The sequence below is a fragment of the Labeo rohita genome, chromosome 16 (genome assembly GCF_022985175.1).
Source record: "Labeo rohita strain BAU-BD-2019 chromosome 16, IGBB_LRoh.1.0, whole genome shotgun sequence".
Classification (NCBI taxonomy): Eukaryota; Metazoa; Chordata; class Actinopteri; order Cypriniformes; family Cyprinidae; genus Labeo; species Labeo rohita.
The window spans coordinates 22,902,042-22,929,548 of record NC_066884.1 but is presented as its reverse complement, the minus strand read 5'-3'; the positions used below and the strand labels follow the sequence as shown (position 1 = coordinate 22,929,548).

Genomic DNA, 27,507 nt, shown 5'->3' with positions numbered 1-27,507 from the left:
GAGCTACGTTCTTATCTTCCAATGGCGGAGAGTTGGTTAATGAATATTAATGAGGAAGCCTTCGCTGCAGTAGGGTTTGTAAATTCCCGTTCACCGGGGGTGAGTCCTGAGAGCGAGAGAGACGCAGTGTGGGCGGGTTAAGAAACTGCGAGAGGGAGGAGATACCACACCGTGTCTTTTTTTCTCACGGCATCCAGCGAAAACGGGGGCATTGGTTTCTTGGTATTTAATCTTCAAATTGCAGTTTCGCTCCTTTTCGCAGTTCGAATCGTTTCGGGAGGCACCGGAGGCCCCAGCGCTCCACCCGTTGCGTTCGGTGTGTCGGCGGGCATCAGGCTGTCATAGGTGTGAGTGTGTGACGGATGCTTAGAGGAGACTGAGCGGGGTACCATCTCACACCTCACGGTAACGTACATTTGATCCCAAAATGATATTTATAATTCAGTCAATTCCTACGCGTAACGTTAACACAGGTGTTGCCTCATATAAACATATTTGAGAAATACGTTAAATGGCGGTTTTATTTCGGTTGAATTTATTTACACGTTTAAAAAATCGATTTGTCGCATATATGTGTGATATATATAGTGTGCGGTCATTTTAATAACACGCTGTAAACACCAGCAGGTTAACGTTATATCACGTATCAGTCCATCATCCAAGTTAGAAGATATTTATATAAAATTATTAATGTAAGTAAATGACACAGCCCGTATAAATCTTTCAGATCAGATGTTATTCGAGGACAGGTGTCATGAATCACATTTGATATTCTGTTAACAAACCTGCTGCCTATGTGATAAGGCAGATTGGCGAGGATACACCTGCAGGCGCGTGTGAGCGAGGATGCGCAGACTTCTCAATTTCACGCTTAATACCAAGGTTTTATTGAGTGCTGATTGTCACTAGTAAATACAGGCTGACATACTGTATCTCAGATGTGAGCCGGACCTCCTCGACCATACTAGGCCACGAAAATGATGTCAAGGGTATTACATGTCACATTTCACATTTACCTACTGCTTAGTATCTGTCATGTTTACGTTGAAGAAACGCAGGCGAGGAAATATGTCTGTCTCTCTGTCTCTGTGCTTATCTGTTTCTCCTCTGTCCTCTATCTTAAACTGCTTCATATCAGGTTAATGCATGTTATTTCCCTCTGTCCTTCCCCTCCTTCCTCCCTCAGATGGCCAGAATGAGTTTTCTCTCCTTTCTCCTCTTTTGCTTGACTTCGGTTGCCCATGGCAACAAAGGTCAGTCTCCTCCATCCTTTTGAATGTTGATATTGATGATTAAGTGAGAATGAGTGTATTAACATTTCTGTTCGCAGCTCAAACCAAAAAATCGTTGTGCTGTATGTTACGGGTGTTAAGTGTGAAACCATGTAATGTGTGCCTCCTGTATGAATGACAACAGTAGATTTTCTGGAGATCACAAAAGGTAGGCCGCATCTCAAGGTGACATGGGAAGAGGCAACACGATGAAGAAAGTAAACTCCTGGATGTGGAGAGACATACTGTAGCATCTCTGTGAGAAAAGAAAAAGGGGGAGTGAGAGGTCGACTCTTGTCCTTGAAGAAAAGGGTGAAAGCGTATCTATTCTCGTCTCTGCTATTTTTAGACACGTGGGAAACCGGAGATGCTATATTTCTTAATTTACAGCTAACGTTTCACTGTGATCGCAGACATGCGTTGCTCTTTCTGTCTATCCTCTGGCACAGCTGTTGACGGAGTCGTTTAAAACGCTGTGGTCAGTGCGTGAATGTGGCACGTGTGATAAATGGAGTGAGATGCGCAGCGTTGTTTCTCGGCCCGTAATCCGAAGAGTAATCCAGTGCTCTGATGCTCAGATTAATGTTGTATGGCTGAGTGAAGGATGAGAGGGAGGAACGCGGGCGTGGGTGGGTGGGAGAGAGAGGGATAGGTGGATAAAAGGCACAAAAAGACAGACTGACTTGAAATATGAGAGCGAGGTGGACAGCATGTAGCCGTACATGAAAAATCCTCTCATGTGAGACTGGTGCATTGGGTTAGTGGTCAAAGCAGTGTCTACTCTAGTAAAAAAGTAATAGATTTAAAATGTATTTTTTTATATTAAGTATAGTTCAAGTCTATTAACCTATTTACTGATGTATCGCTCAAGACTTACTGATATTAAAATAATGAAACTTTATTTTGAGCACTACTTGTGTACAATGCATATTCTTAATATTAAGCCTAAAATGTTTTAATGTCACTATTGATGAGGACTAAATATTATCAGTCTTTAAATGCAAAATATTAAAGTATACTTGCAATAGTTCCTCTTTAGCACAATCAAATGATCAAATATACAATCAGTATATCTTTAGTTGGACTTCAGCACTACTTCTGCACAATTAAAGTGCATTAAGTACAAAATTAGTTGTTCCAATTTAGCAAACTATAAATATACCAGTTTAGTATACTAAAAGTATACTACAGTACAAGGTACTTTTTATTAAGTACATATATGTAAATATATTTGTAGTATACTTAGCATGAAATAAATGCATTTTAAATACATTTTAGTATATTTAATTTTCACTAGGGTAGTATCATATTCTACCATATGACCTCTTTATGAAATTTTCTTGCCCTGCCAACATTTTTACAGGCACCACTGCAAAACAATGACTGATTTTAATTTTTTTAGCCTTGCATATTTGCTATAAATGTTGAAAATATGTTTTTGAAAGAAGTCTCTTATGTTCACCAAGGCTGCAAAACTTCATTTAAAATAACAGTTTTCTATTTTAATATATTTTAAAATGTAATTTATTCCTGTGATGGCAACCAGTCGTCAGTGTCGCATGATTCTTCAGAAATGATTATAATGCTTAATTTTGTTTTTGAAAACTGATTTTTCAGGATTATTGGTAGTAAATTTGATTTAAAGAGTAGCATTTATTAAAAATAAAATAATTTTTTGTTAGATTGTAACAGTTTGTACTGTCACTTTGAATCAGTTTAATGCATCCATGCTGAATAAAAATATTTAATAATTATTATTCAATCTTACTGACCACAAACATTTGAATAGTGTATATTACAAAAAATGCATTAATTTAGAAATTTTACAGCTTTAATGTAACTCCATTAATACAAGCACACTGGAAAGCAGTGATATGCAATGCACAGTTTGATTGGTTAAGTTTTTAAAGGGATAGTTCAGCCAAAAATGAAATTTCTGTCATTAATTACTCACCCTCATCTTCGGAACACAAATTAAGATATTTTTGATGAAATCCGAGAGGTTTCTGACCCTGCATAGACAGCAGCGCAACTGAAACTTGTTCGAAGGCCCAGAAAGGTAGTAAGGACATTGGTTGTTCAACCATAATTTTACGAAGCTACGAGAATAGAAAAAAATAACGATGCATGCATGTGTATTATTGTAGCTTCGTAAAATTATGGTTGAACTACTGATGTCAGATGGGCTGTTTTAACAATGTCCTTATACTACCTTTTTGGGTCTTGAACGTGTAAGTTGCATTGCTGTCTATGCGTTCCAAAGATGAACAAAAGTCTTACTGGTTTGGAACAATATGAGGGTGAGTAATTAATGACAGAATTGTCATTTTTGGGTGAACTATGCCTTTAAAACTATCAGAAGTCATTTTTACAAATTTGACAAAACCTCCTTTGTTAGTCAGCTAACATTATCTCATTGACAAATCTGCAGAATGTGTAACAACATTGCACTAGTACATCACAGAAATCCAAATACTGTTGCAAGGCATAAAAATTGAATGTCGAAGATAATGAATGTAAAATTTCTAGTTGCAATGCAGCACCAGGCAGAAAGACCATGGGCCAGTCTTATTGTGGAAGATTTCTCATTTTCAGGGTGTTTAATGCAGGTTTTCATGGTTTGGTCTTTCTCCAAGCATTTTAAGAGAGCTACCTGTCTGTATTTGAGTGATAGGTGCAATATACCTCACGGTGTGCGATCAGGCCAAACATCTCTACACCTAATTACTCTGCAAAGCAGCGAGGCGTAGCATGCTGCGTGTGTGTGTGTGTTTGTGTTGTGTTGTGTATGTCCATCACACACTTTCGGTCGATCCCCATATGGGTATGTTTGTAACTTAATGTGCTAGTGTTATGCATACGTACAGCTGGCCGAACCATTGCACCATCTGCCGCTAACGTATTTGAGCACAACTTTTTTATTTGTTGCAAATTCCTTCGGCTTGCACTGCTTGTGTTCGTCTTTGAACCTCTGCTCACTCACCTTCATAACGCTGTGTTATAAATAGCCTTGTCAAAAGAAAAAATAGCTGTTTTTTTCTGAATCACAGATTGTTCCTGTGGCTCTCACGCCTGTCCCTTGCTTTTGTGATTGTTCTTTCTCAGCCAATAAACACAAGCCATGGATCGAAACGGAGTACCAAGGGATCGTCATGGAAAACGACAACACTGTCCTCCTCAACCCACCTCTGTTTGCCCTGGATAAAGACGCACCACTGCACTACGCAGGTACAGATGCTGATAATGTCGCACGTTAGAAATAGGAATAGGAATTCACACAATTACAAATTTTGCATGAGGACTAAAGGTTTCCCCACGCAGATTTTGCATCAGGTTCAGTTGGTCATGTTAATTTGCAACACTGACCAACAGAAAGCTGCTTGGTTTGTTAAAGGGATAGTTCACAAAAAAATGAAAATTCTGTCATTAATTACTCACCCTCATGTCATTCCAAACTCATAAGACCTTTGTTCATCTTCTGAACACAAATCAAGATATTTTTGATGAAATCTAAAAGCTTTCTGACCACGTTCAAGGTCCAGAAAGGTAGTAAGGACATCGTTAAAATAGTCCATGTGACGTCAGTGGTTCAACCGTAACATTATAAAGCTACAAAAATACTTTTTGTGCACAAAGAAAACAAAAATAACAGCTTCCTGATTGAATAAATGCCTGGTAAAAAAAAAAAATCACTGAACAGCGATAAATGTGACTGCACCTTTAGTCACTAAATGTAACCTCTTATGCCTCAAGTGTGAAAAGGACACATCAATTGTGTATTTAATATCACTAGTGTATTTCCAATTGACAGGGTCTAGTTAAGGTTTTGGTGTAAGGGTTTTTTTGTAGGGGAGGGGGGCAACTTTGGAGCTTCTAGCAGCTAGTTTAGTACTGCGGTAAGTAATTACATGTTGTGTTTACACAAATTACACGAATTACACAGGGATTAAGGCTGACAAACCTCCCCCCCTCCGCAGGCTGAGCTAACATTCACAGTGCCGTGTCATGTGTGACAGCACTTCCTGAACGCAGACAAGTGTTTACTTCCAGAAGAGTACTCGGCAGTCCTTTTCACATCATTTAACACATATTTACTTGTGTAGTAAATGGCATTTAAAGTTAGGATTTGTACAAAGGTTGTCAAACACAAAATATATTTTATCCAAATTTATTCAGTGAAGATTTATTTTTCTATCTTTTCAGGGGAGATCTGCGGGTTTAGGGTTCATAACGGACCAGGTGGTTCTGGTTCGGCACAGTTTGAGGCGGTGGTGTTGGATCGCTCCACTGGAGAAGGTCTAGTTCGGTCCAAGGAGCCTCTGGACTGTGAAAGCCAGAAGGAGCACAGCTTTACCATCCAGGCGTATGACTGCGGTGAAGGTCCTGACGGGACTAACAGCAAGAAGTCTCACAAGTAAGATATTTCTTGTATTCAAGCAGAATTGCCCTAAAAATCTGGTTTCAAATCTATGCAACACTCATTGCATTCTTACATTAAACCACTCTTCCCAGGGCTACTGTGCATGTTCGTGTAAACGACGTGAACGAATTCTCACCTGTCTTTGTGGAGCGTCGGTACGAGGCGTCAGTGCCCGAGGGTCGTCTGTTTGATCGTATCGTGCGAGTGGAAGCCGTTGATGCCGACTGCTCACCTCAGTACAGCCAGATCTGCTTCTATGACATCATCACGCCCAATGTCCCTTTCACCATTGACAACGATGGTGAGAACTACAACTGCCAGCACTGATAAAATACAGATACACAGTACACTCTCATGTAGGGTGGGGTCAGAAATGACCTTTTCCATTAAGGGGCAAGATTTGCCCCAACTGATTTCCAGAAGCATTTTTTATATTTGTAAGGGGAATTTTTCTAATCACCTTATTATTAAAACCACCATACTATGTTGTCTTTAAAGGAGAAGTTCAGTTCCAGAACAAAAATTTCATCCAAGATATTCATGTCTTTCTTTCTTCAGTCGTAAAGAATTGATGTTTTTTAAAGAAGACATTTATAGGATTTTTCTCCACATAGTGGACTTCAATAGTGCCCACGAGTTTGAACTTCCAAAATGTAGTTTAAATGCATCTTCAAAAGGCTCTAAACGATCCCAGCTGAGGAAGAAGGGTCTTATCTGGCAAAATGATTGATTATTTTCTAAAAAAAAAAAATTACAATTTATATACTTTTTAACCTCTAGCTCTGCGTGAACTCTGTGTATTCCGGGTCAATACAGTTAGAGTATGTCGAAAAACTCCCATCTCATTTTCTCCTCCAACTTCAAAATCATCCTACATCGCTGCAGAAGTACTGACCCAGTGTTTACAAAGTGAACGTGCAAAGAAGATCAAACACCCTTAACAAAAAAAGGTAAAAACAGCAATTTTGAATTTGGAGGAGAAAATGAGATGGGAGTTTTTCAGCATACCCTAACTGTCATGAACTGGAATACACAGAATTCATGCAGAGCTAGACAAGACCAGCGTTTGAGGTTAAAAAGTATATAAATTGTACATTTGTTTAAAAAATAATTGATCATTTTGCTAGATCATGGCTGGGATCGTTTAGAGCCCTTTAAAGCTGCATTTAAACTGCATTTTGGAAGTTGCGGGCACCATAGAAGTCCACTATATGGAGAGAAATCCTGAAATGTTTTCCTCAAAAAACATAATTTCTTTACAACTGAAGAAAGAAAGACATGAACATCTTGGATGACAAGAGGGTGAGTAAATTTTCTGTACATTTTTTGTTGTTTAAGTGAACTTCTACTTTAATGTCAAATGCTTAAATTATTTTAATCAATAACAGTAGACTGTTTAAAATGTTATCTAAGTTATACATGTGAAAAACAGGAGCTGATAGCTGATAGTATTATCATGAGAAAAAACATTCTTGTAGATTATTGCTCTTTATAATGTTATAATGAATATTAATATCAATATAGAAAACAATATAAAATGTTTTTGTTTTGTTTTGAACATGTCATATTGTGGTTTCACAGACAAACTTGTTGGTCCATGACGTTAGCTTAGTCTAGCACAAGTTATGGAAAATCACTGAAACTTCGAAATTAGTCTTTTATTACTTTTTATACTGTGCACTGTGTTGTTTATGATAAGGGAATTTGCATAGCGCTTACTAATCTAAGCACCTCTGATTGGCCAATGCATTCCTAAGTTTAACAGAAATGCGTTTGATTGGTTATAAGGCTCAACGCTGGACAAAACAGCATGTAAAAACATTGTGATGTAGTGTTAGCAAACTGACATTTTTCATTCAGTTTCAGATTTGACTTTAATCGCGACATCTGTAATACATTGTCTTGACTTTATGGGGCATTTATTTCATTTTTGTGGCATTTTTGACATACATATATATATAAATTGGATTAAATAGAAAAGAATCACATTCACTACTGTTCTAGATTTGATAGTTTTTCAACTCAAATTAGTATCTTTTTAATCTCCACGTTGTTGATTAAAATTTAACATGATTAAAAGGTTTACCTTTTTGCCAGCAGCTTCCATAAAAGATTTCATCAAGACTGTAAGGTTGGATGCTGTTTAATTTTAGTTATGAAATGGAAAAACAGTATGACTGAATTGAAAAATGAAATCTTTGAAACACATAATGAACATTATTTCACTAGTATGTAGCTCAAGGATGTTTTTTATTCAGCTAGCAACATATTTTATTAAAAAGGATTTAAAGGTTTGAAAAATATGTATAATTCACCTTCAAGTCATTCCAAACCTGTATGACCTTTTTTCTTCAGTGAAACATAAAAGAAGATTTTTTTTTTTCCATGCAGTGAAATTCAGTGGGGTGCTTGGTCACCAGCATTGTTCAAAATATCTTCTTTTGTTCTCAAGTGTGACAAAATGATGACAGAATTTTAATTTTTAGGTGAACTATCCCTGAATTCAACTAATTAATGCAAATCCCCATATGAAGGTGAAAACCTTTAAGCAATATCTAAAGTTATGATGATATTATTACTTTGAGATGTGCTTTAATTTAAGACGCAGTGTATTATTATAATTTATGATAAGGGTTTTGGCCCCAAACTACTGTTACATTCACCCCCATACTATTATTACTGTAAAATATAATATTATAACAATTCTTGTAAAGATCATTATTGCTTTAATCATTGTAATTGTTTCAAATAATTAAAAAATGAGGCAGCACGCCAGTGTTTAGCTAGTTTTTAGGGCAGCCCAGTTGTTGCAGTGAGATGGAGGGATAGTCACCCATCCTGATCATTCAATGCAGATCAGAGCACCCATTGACAGACTGAGAGGGGAGCGATCAATAGCCGACATTTTGTAACATGACAGATGCTGACGAAGAAGGATCTGGCCAATGGAAAGAAACCGAAACAAGGGAGAACGATACAAGAAGGATGGCACACAGAGGAGCGAGATCTTCTTTTTAGCCATGACTTTGCAGATTTTTCTGCTGTAGTGTGTGTGGTTTGCTTTCGTAATTTGGGTCAGGCGGAACCAGACACCGCTGTGTGAATATCCTTTTATTTATTGTGCCACTTCAATATCGTTCTTTTACTCTCTCTCTCTCTCTCTGTCCTCCATTCCACTGTTGGCCTTCACCCGTCCCTGTCATCTTTCATTGCTTTGTTTGTTTTTTCTCGCATTTCTCATTTTGAGCTGCTTTTGATGCTGTCGGCTTCTTTATCATATTCTCAGTGTCCCTGGCAGTATCTGCTTTATTATTTCCAATCTGAGTCTGTTTGACCAAAGCCTCTGGCTTTCAAATCTTTAAGCATTCTCTGTATTTATTCAGCCTGATATATACCCAACAGCCTTTTTATCAGGTACCGGGTTAGACCCCCTTTTGTCTTCAGAACTGCCTTCATTTTTCATGATATAGATTCAGTTTCAGATTTATGTTGGCTTCACATCCATGATGCGAATCTCCCAATTCACCACATCCCAAATGTGCTCTATTGGATTGAAATGTGACTGTGGAGGCCATTTGAATATAGTGAACTCAACTCTCATGTTCAAGAAACCAGTTCAAGATAATTTGAGCTTTGTGACACGGCGTGTTACCCTGCTAAAAGTAGCCATCACAAAATGGTACGCTGTGGTCATAAAGTGATAGAGATGGTACAGTACTGAGGTAGGATGTGGTATTTAAATGATGCTCAAATGGTACTAAGGGGCCCAAAGTGTCGCAAGAAAATATCCCACACCATTATACCGTCAGCAGTAGCCTGAACCATTCATACAAGACAGGATGGATCCATGCGTTCCTTCTTTGAATGTCTCAATGTCTCTATTGTCCAATTTTGGTGAACCTGTGCAATTTTTAGCCTCAGTTTCCTATTCGTAACTGACAGGAGTGGCACCCATTGTGGTCTTCTGCTGCTGTAGCACATCTACGTCAAAGTTTGACATACTGTGCATTCAGAGATGCTCTTCTACATACTTTATTTGCAAGAGTGGTTATTTGAGTTACTGTTGCCTTTCTCTCAGCTTGACCCAGTCTGGCCATTCTCTTCTGACCTCTGGCATCAACAAGGCATTTTTACCCACAGAGCTGCCACTCACTGGATATTTTCTCTTTTTCGGACCATTCTCTGTAAACTCTAGAGATGTGTGAAAATCCCAGTAGATCAGCAGTGTCTGAAATACTCAGACTAGCCCGTATGGGCACCAACAACCATGCCATGTTTAACGTCACTTAAATCACCTTTCTTTCCCATTCTGATGCTTGGTTTGAAGTTGCACAGATCGTCATGACTATAGCCGGCTTTTCATCCAAATCTGTGAACTTGAAATCGCATAAAACATTTGTAAATACGCACTAACTCCATCCATTGAGTCGAAGAGAACAGAGAGAAAATTGTCACTTCCTGATAAACTGGCACTAAATATCACTAGGAAAAGTAGGAGAAGCCTGCATATAATAATTTTCTTATATATTAAAGTACTTGTGCCTCAGAGCGAGCAGACGAAACGCAATAAATGCGGTCACTGCTTTCAGAGGCAGATGCCAGCTGTTTGGGAACGCAGTCTTATAAGCCAATTCTGGGAGGCAATTATACAGAAATACTTGACGAAAGACTTTCCTCAGGCATTTCAGAATGACCATAACAACATTTCAGATGCTGTGCAATGAGATCGGCCCTCTGGTTAGTCAGGTTATGCCGTCCCATCATGCAAAGTCATATGACTTTTTTTGCTGTGCATGGAAGAATTTATTCGCAAAATGCGCTTCTGTCTCCCATTACTTGCATTAACCCTTTTTCGCACAACTCAGAAAACACCTCGAGCAATCGTAAAAACTTAAAAAAAACACCTCAAGCAATCGTAAAAATGTAAAAGCAAATTAAGAGTTTTTTTCAAGAATTTTGGTGTTTCCATCACTCGTTTCTGATGTGATACTTTAAAATGCACATAAAAACAGGGTGATGGGAACATACTGTAGCTTATGTCTGCTTGCCTAAATGCATTGAGTTGCTGCCATATGATTGGCTGATTACACTGTAAAACACAATTTGTTGAGCCAACTTAAAATAATTTGTTACCTGCCTGCCTTTAACATTTTAAGTTCAGTCAACTCAAAAAAATTTAGTCAACTTGAAATGTTAAGTTGTACTAAGTGACAACTTATTTATTTGAGTTGATACAACTTAAAATTTTAAGGCAGCTATAACATCTTGACCCAAGTTCACTCCTCTTCCTTATGTGCTAGGCATGGCTTGATGCAGTGTAAAATACTATCAGAGCTCACTTAACTAATGCCCAGTTGGCTAAATTTTTCACAGACAGGAGCTCTGCCTGTAACCATTGCAAGCATTCACCTGCTGATCAGCTGCACATGTTCTGGACGTGCCCACAGCTGGCAACTTTTTGGTCAGGTGTATTTGATACATTCAGTAAAACTCTCATTAGATCTGATTTGACAGCCAGAGATAGCAAGGTTATTGCTTTTACCACAGTCTTGGCCAGACGAGCTATCCTTCTTAAGTGGAAGCACACTACCCCCCCTGATTAATGACAAGTGGATACAGGACATTTTTTACTGTATCAGACTCGAAAAGTTAAAATGTTCACTCTCTGGCTCACTTAAATCCTTTTACAAGACTTGGGATCCCTTTTTGGACTATATTAAAGGCCTACCTTGTGCACCTGCAACTGGCAACATGTAATATTAATAATTTGTTAGAAGGTTATTTGTTTATTTATTTATTTATTTATTGTGGTTACTTACTGACTTATTGGTTAATTATATATGTTGTATTTCACTCTGTATTTATTAGTTATCTACTTCAATCTGTAATGTTTCACAAAAGACCAATAAAAAGATTTGAAGTAAATTTTAAGGCAGCTGGGTAATAAGCCTAGCTTTTAAGTTTAACAAACCAAATTTTTAGTTTAGTCAACTCAAATATATAAGCTGTGACATAGTACAACCTAACATTTCAAGTTGACTAAACTTATTTGCGTTGACTGAACTTAAAATTTTAAGTCAGCAGGATAACGAATTATTTTAAGCTGACTCAACAAATTGTGCTTTTTTTTTGTTTTACAATGTATATTTTTGCATTAATAAGCATCTGAATAAGCGTACCTAATCAAGTGGCTGGTTAGTGTATAAACTTGTCTCTGTCTCTTACAAATTCAGGGAACATAAAGAACACTGAGCCACTGGACTCCAAACGTCAGCGTGTCCACAGTTTCTGGGTGACGGCATTTGACTGTGGGAAGAATCGAGCTCAGGCTGATGCTCAGGTCATAGTCACAGTCAAACCTTCCTGCAAGCCAGGCTGGATTGGTAAATATTTTTACAATTTAAAGTTGTTATTTTTATTTTATTCATTAAATTGTACTTTTTAAATTATTAAAATAATTTATTAGATTAAATTAAATTATATTGATTGAAACTTTTTTTTTTTTTTTGCTTTTTATAAAAATTCCACTGTGTAACATGTAACTGTTACATATTATATCATATGATTATATGTGTGTGTATTTGAATTACAGGATGGACAAAGCGCATCGAGTACACTCCTGGTTCTGGCAGTATCCCTCTCTTCCCGAACCTGCACTTGGAAACCTGCGAGGAGACGGTTTGGAACATCCAGGCTACTGTTGAACTTCAAACGGGTCATATTGGGAAGGGCTGTGACAGGGACAGCTACTCCGATCGATCTGTGCGCAGACTCTGTGGTACGTTTATTAATGGTGTGTCGTTTCCTGAATTTTTCATTTCTTTGGTAAATTATCTACAGTTTGCATTTGATCCTCATTCATTTGGATTAGAGATGATTAGCGGACAGAAAATTGAGTACTTGGAGTTTATCTGTTGCAGTCTCTGTTGCCCAACTGTTTATCTCATTTAGAGCAGATGGGAAAATGTCCTAAATCATTTCATTCTCTCTAGATTAGCTGCAGGATGAAAATCCCTTTAAATTAGGCTATACTCAATAATTCTTCAGTTCTTGCTGATCTTGCTGACACCAGCCCTGTTTTTAAATCAATCTCAATCAATGTTTTGGCTTTTAATGTTTTCAGGCGCTGTGAGGGGTGAAGTTGACCTCCTTCCGCCTCCATCTCCTGCAACCAATTGGACCGCCGCATTGCCGACTCTACCATCTTCTGATTCATCTCTGGTGTTCTCCTTCAATGGCTCCACCCATGTTGCTGTAGTACCTGATTCAGTGGCTTCAGCAGTGTCCGGTGACCACTTCACTCTGCAGCTGTGGATGCGAAGAGGAGGGGCCAGCATTCAGTCACTGGCCAACCAGGCGAGGGGAACCCGTAAAGAGGAGGAGACCATTATCTGCAGCACTGTAAAGAATGGTCAGTCGGTGCAGGTGTTATCACCATAGCAAAATTTCAGTATGATATTGATACCAATGCGGGTAAAATTCAATGCAGAAAAAAAATAATATGTTGCTAAACACACTCTTATTTGAAAAGTTACATACATTCAAAAGTTTGGGGTTGGTAGGTTTTTGAAAAAAAGCCCTTTTATGCTTACTAGGGCTGCATTTATATGATCAAAAATACTGTAGAAGAGTAATGTTGTGCAATTTTATTGCAATTTAAAATACATAATGTTTAGTATTTTAATTTGTTTTAAAATGTGTTTTATTCTTGTGATGCTGAAGCTTAATTTTTAGCATTACTCCAGTCTTCAGTATCACATGATCCTTCAGAAATCATTCTAGTATGGTGATTTGCTGCTCAAAGAACATTTCTTGTTTATGTTAATAGTGTTGAAAACAGTTATGATACTTAATATTTTTGTGTAACTGTAATACATTTTTAGGATTCTTTGATGAATACAGAATTAAGCAAAGAAATATAAATCTTTTTAACATTATAAATGTTTTTTTTTGCCAACCATCCTTGCTGAATAAAAGTATTAATTTATTTTAAATATCTTAATATATCTCATTAAATAAATATTAATAAATGAAATTAAAACAATGGAATGTAGTCTTCAAGTATTTCTACATAAAATCAGCAACATAATTATTTAATAATTAAAATAATGCAAAGAATTTATTCTAATTAGGGCTTCAAATGATTAATTCAAATGATTGAGTTTGCCTAATATACAGTACTGTGCAAAAGTCTTAGGCCACTAGTATTTTCACCAGCTAAAAAATGGTTTAAAGTAAGTTATTTCTATCTTTTGCTGTAGTGTGTCAGTAAAAAATATCGGTTTACATTTCCAAACATTCTGTTTGCCATTAATTGTAATAATCTAGTGACATTTTTGTTTGCACAAGGAGTCTGACAACAGCCAGTGCTCCACACAGAGATCTGATCTCACCATCATCCAGTCTGTGTCTGGAATGACATGAAGAAACAGAACAAACTGAAACAGTAAATCCAGAAGAACTGTGGCAATGTCTCCAGGATGCTTCAAGTAACCTACCTGCAAAGCTACCTGAAAAACTCTGCACAAGTGCACAGAGGGCAAAAGCTGCTTTAAACGCAAAGGATGGTCACATCAAATGCTTATTTATTTTAGTTAATAGAAGTTCTTTGATAAAGAAAATCTATTTATGACATTGTTTGTGACAGCATCCTCATTTTATGTGCCTAACTGCCTAAACATTTTAACAGTACTGTAGCTTTGTAGGTGTAGGTCTCTTAAAGCATCTTGGAGATGTTGCCACAGTTCTTCTGGATTTAGTCTGTCTCCGTTTTTTCTGTTTCTTAAGACAGACTGGATTGAATGATGGAGAGATCAGATCTCTGTTTGCACAAGGAGTCTGACAACAGCCTGTGCTCCATACAAAAATATCACTGGATTATTATAATTAATGGCAAAATGAATGTTTAGAAATGTAAACTGATATTTTCTGCTGACACACTACAGCAAAAGACCGACTTTAACTGACTTTAAACCATTTTTAGCTGATGAAAATACTAGTGGCCTAAGACTTTTGCACAGTACTGTATGTGTGTGTACTGTGTGTAATTATTATGTGTATATAAATACAAACACATTCATGTATATATTTAAGAGAAATATGTTATGTACAATATATATATATATATATATATATATATATAAATATATAAATACAGTATATATATAAATTATAAGAAATACATATACTTGTAAATACTTCTTAAATATATACAGGAATGTGTTTGTATTTATATATACATAATAATTACACACAGTACACACACATATATTAGGCAAACTCAAACTTTCATTTTGAATCCGATTACTCACGATTAATCACGATTAATCACTTGACAGCCCTAATTCTAATGTATTTCTAATGCACAAATCTGACATTTTGACAAATATTAGATGTGTGTACATTAAAACCTTGCCAAGGTTAGCTTTTTTGACCATGAAACTTAGTACCGAAGTGACCATCCTTGGTCAATAGTCAGTGCTTAAAAGGATAGTTCATCCAAAAATGAAATTTCTGTCATGAATTACTCACCCTCATATTGTTCCAAATCCGTAAGACCTTCGTTCATCTTCGGAACACAAATTCAGATATTTTTGATGAAATCCAAGAGCTTTCTGACCCTGCATAGACAACAACACAACTGACACATTGCGAGGACATTGAATAAAAAGTCCATGTTACAACAGTGGTTCAACTGTTCTGAAGCTACGAGAAAACTTTTTGTGTGCAAAGAAAACGAAAATAATGACTTTATTCAACAATGTCTTCTCTTCTGTGTCAATCTTTGACACGCATTCATGACACATGCATAGGCATTGAACGTTTCAGTTGCGTTGCTGTCTATGCAGGGTCAGAAAGCTCTCGGATTTCATCAAAAATATCTCTCTGTTCTAAAGATAAACAAAGGTCTTATGGGTTTGGAACGACATGAGGGTGAGTAATTCATGACAGAAATTTCATTTTTGGGTGAACTATCCCTTTAAGAACTCAAATTTGAGCTGCTCTACTAAACAGTTTTGTGGTCTCATTTCCAGATGACTCGTACTCTCACTACTCTTTATCGGTACATGGCTGTCGTCTCTCTCTCTTCTATTGGCCGGATGTGTCCGCTGCCAGACCTGTCAAATTCCTTTGGAAACTGGAGCAGGTAAACTAACCGTGACAGGAAATCTTTAACTGTAACAGGAACTATTTGAGACGTGTTGTTTTGAATCATTTAAATATAATGCATCTGCAGGTGTACACGTTGTTTTAGATCTTAGCTAAACTTTGACCTCTGACTCTGACAGGTGTGTGACAGCGAGTGGCATCACCTGTCCCTCAGTGTGCAGTTCCCCTCTGTCACGCTCTACGTGGATGGCGTGACCTTTGACCCCGCACTCATCCATGACAACGGAGCCATCCCTAACCCCGCACCGCACCAGCGGCTGGTCATCGGAGCCTGCTGGGGTAATTTTGTGATTTGAGTCATATGTGATAAAGCTTAGAGGCTGGTGTGAAGATAGCAGCAGTAGGTGGAGCAGAAATCTGTAGTCGTGTTCTTTTCTGAGACTATATGTGTTTCAGCTATTAATAGACTCATGTATTATTCAACTTAACAGAATCGTTCTAACACACTGTGGCACTCGTTTAGAGCGTGTGTGTGTGTGGTAGAAAGATGCCCAAGCTTTCCATCTCCGGCTGTTCTTCTAACTGGGTCACCTAGTCTGTGTTAATCACCTCCTACAATGATGTTTTGACACTGGGCTGAGGCTTTAAATAATAATTCAAATAATGACAATTCTTCCAGAACAAAAATGTACAGATAATTTACTCACTCCCTTGTCATCCAAGATGTTCTTGTCTTTATCTTTTCAGCCATAAAGAAATTGTTTTTTGAGAAAAACATTTCTGAATTGAATGAATACAGCTTTTATCAGTTTCCTTTTAATTTTCACTTTTTTCCTTTCTGTAGAGCCAGAAGAGAAACCGAGAGACATTGTGAACAACACCATGCCAGAGATTAAAGACACAGGTGATTAAAGACACCAGGACAATGAGCCTATCTGTGTTATGTGTGTGGATGAGGGTGTTATTCATAAGATATCAGGGATCAATAGAGATACTCATTTAAATGCTGTATGTGTTTAACGTCCTTAAATGAGTCTGTACTGATTCATTTTTATATATATATCTTCTCATTTTGGCCCATAGGGAGGTTTGTCAGTGGATACAAAGGGCTTTTGTCAGGAGTGACTGTGCGTCCAGGAAATGTGGAGCCCCACAGTGTGGTGGAGTGTCTGTATGCGTGTCGAGAGGGGCTTGATTTCGGAGACCTTGAGACTTTGGGCTCAGGCATGAAGGTAGATTAACACTACGTCTTAAAAGTTTATGTAATTTATATCTTTACCCATAATGTAGCCCATATTTCTTCCTGAAGACTTGAATGTTTTAGCGCACTACTATAAAGGTTCTGCTTTTTAGTCTACTGAGATGCAAAATTATTTTTAATGTCCTTTCCTCAGGTGCACGTGAACCCTAGCCAGTCTGTGCTGGTGTTAGAAGGAGACGACATTGAAAGTTTCAATCGTGCTGTTCAGCAGGTGACATACAGGAACTCTCTACGATTCGCCACACCTGGTGTCCGGCCACTCAAACTGACAACCTCTCTCAGGTAGAAAATGACTTTACTTCAGCATTTCAACTTTGTATGAAAATGAATTTACTGCAGTAGGTAGACCAGCAGTAGCTTAGCTTCAATTACCCACGTTGAAATTAAATAACAAGAAAAGAGAAAAGGTTCTCACTGAAGCACACTGAGAAGAAGGAGATTAAACAATCGACTGACAAGTAAAGAGTAAAGAAAATCTTTAAAAATGTCATAATTTCACTCAATCAATTTTTGTTGATAACTCCCTCTGTTTTTTTTGGCAAGTGTGTAGATATTAAGGCTTTACTGTTAACAGATATCAGGTCAAGGGGTTGTGATGACCAGCTGTAGTATCAACAATCAGATGGAGATTAATTTAACCAGCTGCTCACATATTTATTGGCATATATTCTCATAAACATATGGGCACACATTTATGCAAAGTTGCAAACAGTAACGTGAATATGATATTCTGATTAATTCATCAAATTACTACAAATGACTAAATATATTAAATATGTGACCTAGGACCACAAAACCAGTCATAATGGTCAGTTTTGTGAAATTGATAGGACAATATTTGGCCGAGATACAACTATTTGAAAATCTGTAATCTGAAGATGCAAAAAAATATTGAGAAAATCACAGTTGTCCAAATTAAGTTTTTAGCAATGCATATTACTAATCAAAAATTACATTTTAATATATTTACGGTTGGAAATTTTCTAAATATCTTCATGGAATGTGATCTTTACTTAATATCCTAATGATTTTTGACATAAAAGAAAAATTGATAATTTTGACCCATACAATATATTTTTGGCTATTGCTACAAATGTACCAGTGCTACTTAAGACTGGTTTTGTGGTCCAGGGTCACATATAAACTCATATAAATGCTTTTCTTTTGAATATTCTGTTCATCAAAGACTCCTAAAATGTTTACACAAAAATATTGAAGCATCCCAACTGTGATCAAAAGTGACAAGCTTTTATATTACAATTTTTTTTTATTTTAAATAAATGCTGTTCTTTTGACCTTTCTATTTATTAAACTAAAGATATGCTGAATATTTAGCTTTGATCACAGGAATAAATTAGATTTTAAGGTATATTAAAATATAAAAACGTTATTTCACATTGTAATAATATTTTACAATATTACTTTTTTTTTCTGCATTTTTGATCGAATAAATGTAGCCTTGATGAGCATAAGAAACGTTTTTAAAAAACATCAAAAATCTTACTGATCCCAAACTTTTGAATGGCAGTGTATTAAAATAGTAAAGAGTTTATTTTAAAATTGTAATAATATTTACTGTATTTTTAACCAAATAAATGCAACCTTTGTGAGCATAAGAGACTTATTTTTTAAAGCATTGAAAGTCTCATTCACCTCAAATAAAAATATTACATTACTGCAGAAGACTGGTTGACCTTATGCATTATTAAATGTGTTAATTTTAACACATTGTAATCATAAAACATTCCAGCAAAATGACATACATGTATCTAGATATTCTCTTTAAATCATAATTCTCTTTGTCCTTCTGTAGGTGTTTCAGTGAGGAGAGCTGTCTCTCTCTCAGACAGCTGGAGGGTTACCTGGTCGTGCTCCAGCCCGACGCCCCTCAGATCTCTCTCTCTGGGGTGGGACCCCACCTGGCCCGGCCAGCCGCCGAATTTGAGGGCCCTCAAGGGGTTCCCTTGTTTCCTGAGCTCCGTATCGTCTGCTCCCTGTCTCATGCTGTGAACACAGCTGCTCAGGGCATGGAAGGGGGCGGTAAGCTTTGAACATCTCACCTAAAAAAAGTAATCTGTGAACCCACTGCTTGATGGATGATCTCTATAAGGGCTTTTTATCAAAATGGATTCTATTCATTTATCCTTTGAAAATGATCTACACACCAGACTCTGTAATAGCCCAGAGGCTCAACTTGATGAATAGGAACAAAAGATCTGCAGTCTAAGAGCTTGTTTTGGTTTTGTCCAGAGGCGGTGCAGCATTGAGAGACTTTCTAATAAAGAAGTCAAAGTCAGGACATTGTCAGATTATTTGTTAGATGATGAGTTACTATGCAAGCTTTTTCTGTCAATAGAAAGTGAGAAATGGAATTACTTATTCGCCCACAGGTTAACCTGTACTCACTCTGTTATCTGTGACTTTTGACTTGTGCAATGTGGCAGACAGACCTTTGCTCTTCTCTCACTTCAGTGTTATGGTCAAAGGGTAGAGACTTATTCGGCCTTTTTCTGTTTCTTTATTAGCACTAATGTCAGATGCTGTGGCTCATACTCTGGATGGTTGTGAAGTCCAGCCCTTGGGGGAGGAGCTAAACCCAGAAAGGGAGGAGCTTCTGGTTGACATGGAGGCATTAAAAGAGAGAGGACTGGACATCATTAACACAACAGCCTACATTGCCATCACTGGTAATTTTTTCATATTAACTTAATGCGTACATTGATATGAGTGGTAATGAAGTTTTATATGTTCATGTCATTTCATGCTTTACTGTCACTTTTGATCAGCTTAGTGCATGCATGGAAAAAAGTATTAATTTCTTTAGAAATTACGCAGCTAATGATCTTGCTGCTTTACTTTTAAATGGCTGGTTGGCATTCAATAGAGCATTTTGCAGCACACTTTCACAAGTTCCTTTGAAACCATCCACCTCCCCAGCTCCACTTGTGTAGAGTTACAAGTGCACAAGTTATTACGAGTTCAAGCGCATAGTGCTAAAACCCTATTGTAATTGTTAGAATGGTCTCGGATCAGCGATCTCCACATAAAAATGATCGAAACTTGAAACTTGGAGGGATGGTAGTACTCACACTGCTTACAATGTCAACAAGGCTCGCCCCAGTCGGTCTGAAGGGGGGCGCTACGCCAATCAAAAGTATGAAATTCCTCAAAACCTCTTAATAGACATTCGCAGGCTCAAGTGTCTTATGTCGTTGGAATCCTTGGCTCACGCCGGACAAAATACAAGATTCGATTGTGAGTATTTCGCATTTTTTGAAAAACCTACTTTTTACCTAGGTTTTTCGCCCAATCAAAACCAAACCAGAGCAGAAAGATTCTCTGGAGAGTGAATATCCATAATTATCAAAAAAAGTTAAACTTTCAACTCACCGTTGAAAAGGGACGCCAAAACGTTTGAAAGGGGCAGGGCCACTTTTAGTAAAATGCCCTTAAACGGAAAGAGATATATCTGTCAAGCTTGGAACACTTATGTAAGAGGTCAATCTGAGGTCACTGGAAAAAAATCGTGGAGCTTGGTCACTTGGTGGCGCTATAAGGGTGGGGGGGGACATAAAAGGGCTATAACTGCGCAACCATTTGTCCTATAAATATGAAAATTGGTGTGCACGGTCTTGGTCCGAAGTGCCACAGGTTTCTACAAAGACATTTGCGTATCTCAAAAAACATGGCTGCCGTTATCCTGACAAATTTTGAGCCCCTCTTAGACAAGGTTAATGGAGGCTGATCAGAATGAAACTTGGTGGGCCTGTTTGACTCACAGCCCCAAAGGTCTGAGAAAAATTTGAAAAAAATTGCATTTTTCAAGGGCGCAAACGATTGTACGATGTGTGGTTTTTCACACATGCGATATTCGTATCATACGATAGAACTGCTCATTCCAGACAACTTTGTCTCTAGAACCATTGCTGTCGATCAAATTGTTTGTTAAATTATTGAGAAAATGTAAAAAACCTGCTTTTGCGAGCTAGTCCTAAGTTTTTCACTCAATCTGGATAAAAACACGAGTACAATTCTCTGGACTTTCTAGGTCAATAATTATCAAAAAATGTTGAAATGTACTCTTTGGGAAGCTATAACGGTCATTTAGAAAAGGGGCCTGTCCAAATTTACCTAAAATCCTTTAAAGCCTAAAGGAAAACTCAAACCTTCATGAAACCTGCTGAGCACAAATGTGATTCTAAACAAGCATGCAAAGTTTTAACGGGATCAGACCACAGCTGGTGCTGTAACAGTCATGACCGTTAAAAAAACATTATATTTCTATGGTAAATTACTTGTATTTGCAAAAAAAATACTTTTTAAATCATTGATTTAGGTGGTTACAAGCTTGCTAAATAATGTCTTTTTCCATATGTGCCTTAATGCGCTTGAACACTGGTAAATGCTGCTTGCAGGTATATTTATATATTTGTGAGGCAACAGTACGTCTTAAATACTCATAGCACCATATCTGCGTATGTATTGACAGTAGGTAATTCCTGTACTTGCTTTGCAGCAGCAGCAATAATCTACAACAGCAATAGACAACAGCATCATCAATTCAACAGCAGAGCAGATGTATTCTGCCAAGACCAAATATTTTAACATTGTTATGTTCATTACCATGCTAAAATCTTCCAAGAGTTGTCATGATAGAAAATACTGAACACATGTATTTCACAGAAAATAGAAAAACAACACCTTATTCCTTCCTTTTCTCTCTTAGGAGCAGAGTCTATCTCTGTGTATGAAGATGTGTTACGCTCCATTCGCTATCGCTTAGCAAAGGGCTCTGCTCGTTTTGAAAGAAGGTTCCGTCTGTCGTGCTCAGAAATGAATGGCCGGTACACGAGCAACGAGCTCACGCTTGAGGTAATGAACACCACTGAATACAAGACACTGATATGGATCCTTCAACTTGACCTCAGCACACCAACCCAGTACACACACACACGTCCTGACCAAGAACACCATTGAAAGTCCAGACTCTTAATTAACACACACTCTCACTGTCTCTCTCTGGTTTTCTCCTACACTTCCTCAGGTGAACTTCCTGCACTCTCTGGACAGTCTGTACCATCCGTCTCATCTGCTGGCATCTCAGCAGCAGTTCCTCCACCCATCCCATCACACTGGGGAACTGAGTGGACACACACTCCCCAACCCACACCGCAATTCAGGTACATGTCTGATATCGTAAATATTTAGCAGTATATCTAATATACTGTATATATACAGTTAGAGCTGTCACTAAGGATTAATTTAGTAATCAAGTAATAGTTAGATTATTCTAATGCTTAATCGAGTAATAGGATAATTATATATATATATATATATATACATATATATAATTCACAAGAGCGTTATAATAATTCACAAGAGCATTATACTTTATCATGATGTTTAAATGGGTTTAATATATCATGCAGCCTTGGAAAACAGTCTAAAAATGCATTTCATGGATTCTCATTTGTGGAATGCTCCACTTCCGGTATGTTGCCAGATACTCGACATGGGCACATTGCAGTCGAGGATTTTTTAAAAACTGAGTACTCAAATCAAGGAACCGTGACAGCCCTGTATACAGTATATCTTTATATAAAATAAAAACAATAAACAGAATGTCTCTCCCTCTCTTCATGCATACAGTTGTTCCAGGAGCCGCAACTGTCATCATCATGGTGTGCGTGGGTTTCTTGGTTGTCATGGTGATTCTTGGTGTCTTCCGCATCCGTTCCATCCACCGTCGTGGTGAAGGAGCAAGAGGAGGAGGCAAAGAGGGCAGCAACCAATGGGACGATTCAGCCCTCACCATCATTGTGAACCCAATGGAGGTATGAATACTAAAGTAGATACATATACTACCAGGGCCTAAAATGACCACCTATCAAGTGCCAAATGTGAGTAAAAATTCGTTGCGAGTAAAAAAAGGCGTTGGCGAGTATATGTAACTGTGTCAGTTACCAGTTGGCGGGTAAAACTGTAACGAATTATAACAATGTAATGTAGTGAGAACAACAGCCAATTTTTATAAGTATAAAATAATCTTTTCCGAAGACAAAATCATCATGACTAGTTAGCTGTTTTCTCAAAAGCGACGGGCAAATCAAATAGGATACAAACGTCTGATAAGGTCAGAGCAGTAGGATGGCTAGCTTGTCCCTAGGTTCTAATAACTTTTTCCTGAGAACACAGGCTATTGCTGCTTTATTTTGGAAGATTAACTTTTCCCTTCTTTATTTTTCATAACCTGAGACTGTGGCGACACATACTCTGGGATACACCAGAACGTAATGCAAACATCAGAAAGTCATGACGGTTCTTAGTGTTTTAGCGAGAGATGGCGTTTCACTGACGATGGATAAAAGAGAGACTGGCTTGTTTTTGATACTGTATAGCTGTTTCACACATACTCCGTTTGCAGTGCATATGTGGTGCGTAATTTTTCTGCGCTCATTTTAATGGATTTGAGTGTTCACACTACACATGGTTGCAGTCCAGCAGTGCGTTCCAGAAGCAGTGCGTCTGCAGAAGTACAGTGATCGTTTCTGCACCGTGTCTATTTTTGCTGCGCTGGACGTGCTGAATTAAAGTGACAACTCATTGTTTGCACTAAATATGAACATGGATTGAAACGTAAATGTTGTAATTACACCATAAATGCATATAATTAAAGTAAATGACTGTTTTTGCAAAAAATAGTTTCATGGCCGGTAAAAAAAAAAATTTTTGGCTTGTAAATTTTCTCATTTCACTGGCCATTGGCTGATGTGGCAAAAAGTTCGTTTTAGGCCCTGTATAGTACTATTCAAAAGTTTAGGTCAGTCATTTTATTAAAGTCTCTACGCATTCTATTTGAATATATTTTAAAATGTAATATGCTGACAATCATACATTTTCAGCAGATGAATACCTCTTTCAGATTAATACAGTCGGAGTTATATTAAAAATGTCCTGGGTTTTCCAAGCTTTATAATGGCAATGAATGGGTGTTGAGATTTTAAAGTCCAATAAAGTGCATTCTTCCATTATAAAAAATATTCCAAATGGCTTTGGGGGGGTTAAAATAGAACTCCACTTCCAGAACAATCATTTACAAATAATTTACTCCCCCCCTTGTCATCCAAGATATTTCCTGTCTTTCTGTCTCCAGTCATAAAGAATTTATGTTTTTTGAGGAAAGCATTTCAGGATTTTTCTCCATATAATGGACTTCATTGGTGCTCCGATTTTGAACTTCCAAAATGTAGTTTCAATGCGGCTTCAAAGGGCACTAAACGATCTCAGCCGAGGAAGAAGGGTCTTATCTAGCGAAACGAGAAACGTCATTTTTTTCGAAAAATAAAATTTTGTATACTTTTTAAGAACAAAAGGTCGTGTAGCATAGGCTCTGGGATGTGCGTCCACGATGCTACGAATTAGTGATGGGTCGTTCATGAACGATTCTTTCATTTTGAATGAATCTTTAATGTGACTCGGGAAGAACAAGTCATCTCGGGGAGTGATTCGTTCAGTTGCGCATGCGCAACATACTCTGTTAGGTTCTGTACTGGAATTAGTTCACCTGTTTCGAGTCTTTGGGTTTTTTGAGTCGTTCGTTCATCTTATGGGGCTGTCACGTGATGAACGAACGACTCAAACACATATACTTGTCAGATAAGAGGTGAGGTGAGCTAATCATAGACTAAAGATCCAGGTAAACAATGAATTAATCTTTTCTGTTTCTTATAGCATTATAGTTTTGTCTTGTTTGTAGTGTGATCAACATTTGTGTAAGCAGTAGATGTGTTAGGGAAGTAACACGTAACATTTTAATTATATTTTGCTAAAATGAATGAAATGACTCAAAAAAAGATTTGTTCATTTTGCTGAACGAGTCTCAAAGGTGCGAGTCGGTAAAATGAACCGAACTTCCCATCACTACTGCGAATCATGTGTAAGTTCATCGTTTGTGTACTGAGTATTGTGAAAAACTCAATTTAAGAGGAGGACATCGTTGTACCTTTTTGTTTGCAAACGGCATTTACAAACTTACTTGCGCTTTCCTTTGCTGTAAACAAATCTTGATTCTTGCGAGACTAGCATATTCTCACGGGAGCTTTTGCTATGCCTACACCATCCGCTGGAACGCCACTCTCATGTGAACACACATATGACAGTTAGAAATTAGAGATTATTGTTAATAAGTATGCAGTAGTAATTTATTAATTTTTAATCTTTTTTTTTATTTTCTTTCTTAGACATACGAGAACCGCATGGGAATTGCAACAGATATGGACGGAGAGTGTGACGACGAGGAAGAAGTAGTGGATTCGCCTGACGATACCAGTGATGACCAGCGAATCATCATCAAGAAAGAGGGAAAAGACTCCGCCCCCAGACGCTACTGAGTCACACCCACATACTGAAACACCACCCACTCATTTAATATACAGGAATATACAAACACACATCAAAGAAAATGCAAAGAGTCTAACACACCAGTGACACAATTATAGGATCTCAGCCTTGTGAATGCAATGCTTCTCTCTGGAATGTACAATGCTCCCACAATGCACAACACATTCCCTCATTGCCACTGTCAGCCCAGATCCCAATATTTATTAATGGCACAATTATATGTTCATTCATCCTACAACCTTTCCAATTGATGTGCTCACAACACTGTATCGAACACTAATTGTCAGCTCATATCAGCTAATTGACTCTGAATGTCTCAAATTACAGCCTTTTTTAACTAATAAAGCGTCTAGTGCCCGACACAAATTCAGAAGCTGTATTTCCTCCGCACAATCTGTCTCTCGATACATTCCTTGAACAAATTCACATGTACAGACATAGAGGACTAGTCAGTAAAGGTGTTTCGTAATAGTGATAGACTACAGCTAGGTATGCAAGTGCTTTCTTTTAAGCATCACAACGCACGCACGCACACACACACAAATCTGTGCACCTCTTCTCACAACCTCACAAAAACACAGTACAGTGCAATGCCCTCTGCTGTATCAGAATGTTAGCTCAACCTGGGCAGTTTTGATTGTACTTAAATGTATGTAAATACAAATGACTACTACTATTATTCTCATTTTTTTGTTGTCGGTTCCATTTTTTGATTCATTTTCAGTCTTTGCACTTTCAGATAGGCTAGGTATTTTTTTCTAATATCTCTATTGGTAATATACAGTGATAATGACAATAATAGTATTAGTAATAAGAGCGGTAACGATTGGCTTGATGAATGTCTATTTATTTGTGTGTTCAATTGTGTAATTTAAAAACTTGTTAATATCTGATTCACAGTGGAACAGAAAGGCACATTATTGTTATGCCTGAACACTTTCACCTCTGCCATCATCCTCCCTTCTCTCTTTTCTCCCCCGTCCTTACACTCTTTAGATACTGCCATTGCTTTTTTTGGTTTCTGAATGTACAACTGTGCCACCCCTTCCTCCTTCCAGCTCGCACTCCTCCTCCTCCTCCTCTCTTTTTCCCGTGACTATTTCTCTGTCTGTGTTAGTGTACAGTGGAAACCTGTCAGTAAATAAAGGCCTGTTGTTTTTGCAGTGTGAAATTAAGAATGGATAAATTTGCATTAATAAGCTATATTATTACAATGGTTACCATTGGGACAATTAACTATACTTATAGACACAATGACATGGATTATATGGATTGATTGTTATTGATAACCGTCTGAAGAAATAATCTGTTCAAAAAATTCATAATAAAAACACACGGATGACGTCAGCAGATGGTCAGTGTTTTTTTTTTCTTTCTTTTTTCATATTATAATCTTGAAAAAATGACAGTTGCAGACTAAAAATATTAAAAAACAAACATTGCAAATTAACAAATTACACACATGATCATATTTAGCCTATATGTCCTTCCTGTTAATATATTTGATTAATTATTCAGCCTGCAATTCTGAAAGATTTAAATCATATTTGTTCATGACAATATTACAATTAATCAAAAATATGAGCAAATGCTGAATAAATACTGTAGTTTGAGCAGATTTTGCCATGTCTCCAGCTGCTTTGGAATAACGTTTTGACTACAAAACTAACTAGGAACTAATAGGAAATAATTTCTACAATCAATCAATCAATCAATATTTTATAACTTATTACTCATTTTATAGGTTTTTTTCTGTGTTTGCAGTATTACTTTGCATCCTTTTCATTAAAAACAACACATGAATACATCAAAATAGCATAAACAGCCAATAACATACTCAAGCAAGGTAAAAATCGAAGAATACATAAATAAATAATACATCTATCTATATACTAACATCTTGTCATTATATATGGGCTATTCTACAGAATTTGTCCAAAGTCAGACTTGAAAACGTCTTGGAAAAAAAAGGTATTTTTCCTAAAAATGTGTATGTATGCAAATTGTCTAATATCCAAGACACATTTCTAGTAATTGTGCAGTTA

The 27,507-nt window shown here is 37.2% G+C and overlaps 1 protein-coding gene across 1 annotated transcript; it reads left to right on the top strand.

The window, feature by feature from the left end:
• The first annotated feature begins 81 nt into the window (after nt 1-81).
• clstn3 (calsyntenin 3) lies at nt 82-26,809 on the top strand. The gene is made up of 19 exons (XM_051130814.1): nt 82-405; nt 1,187-1,253; nt 4,377-4,499; nt 5,475-5,685; nt 5,784-5,992; nt 11,925-12,074; nt 12,284-12,469; nt 12,815-13,102; nt 15,726-15,838; nt 15,981-16,140; nt 16,646-16,705; nt 16,885-17,033; nt 17,196-17,344; nt 18,876-19,102; nt 19,588-19,749; nt 21,789-21,934; nt 22,107-22,242; nt 22,712-22,896; nt 25,303-26,809. Exons 2-19 carry the CDS (start codon nt 1,187-1,189, stop codon nt 25,450-25,452), a joined length of 2,871 nt encoding a protein of 956 aa, XP_050986771.1. The 5' UTR covers nt 82-405; the 3' UTR covers nt 25,453-26,809.
• The last annotated feature ends 698 nt before the right edge of the window (nt 26,810-27,507 follow it).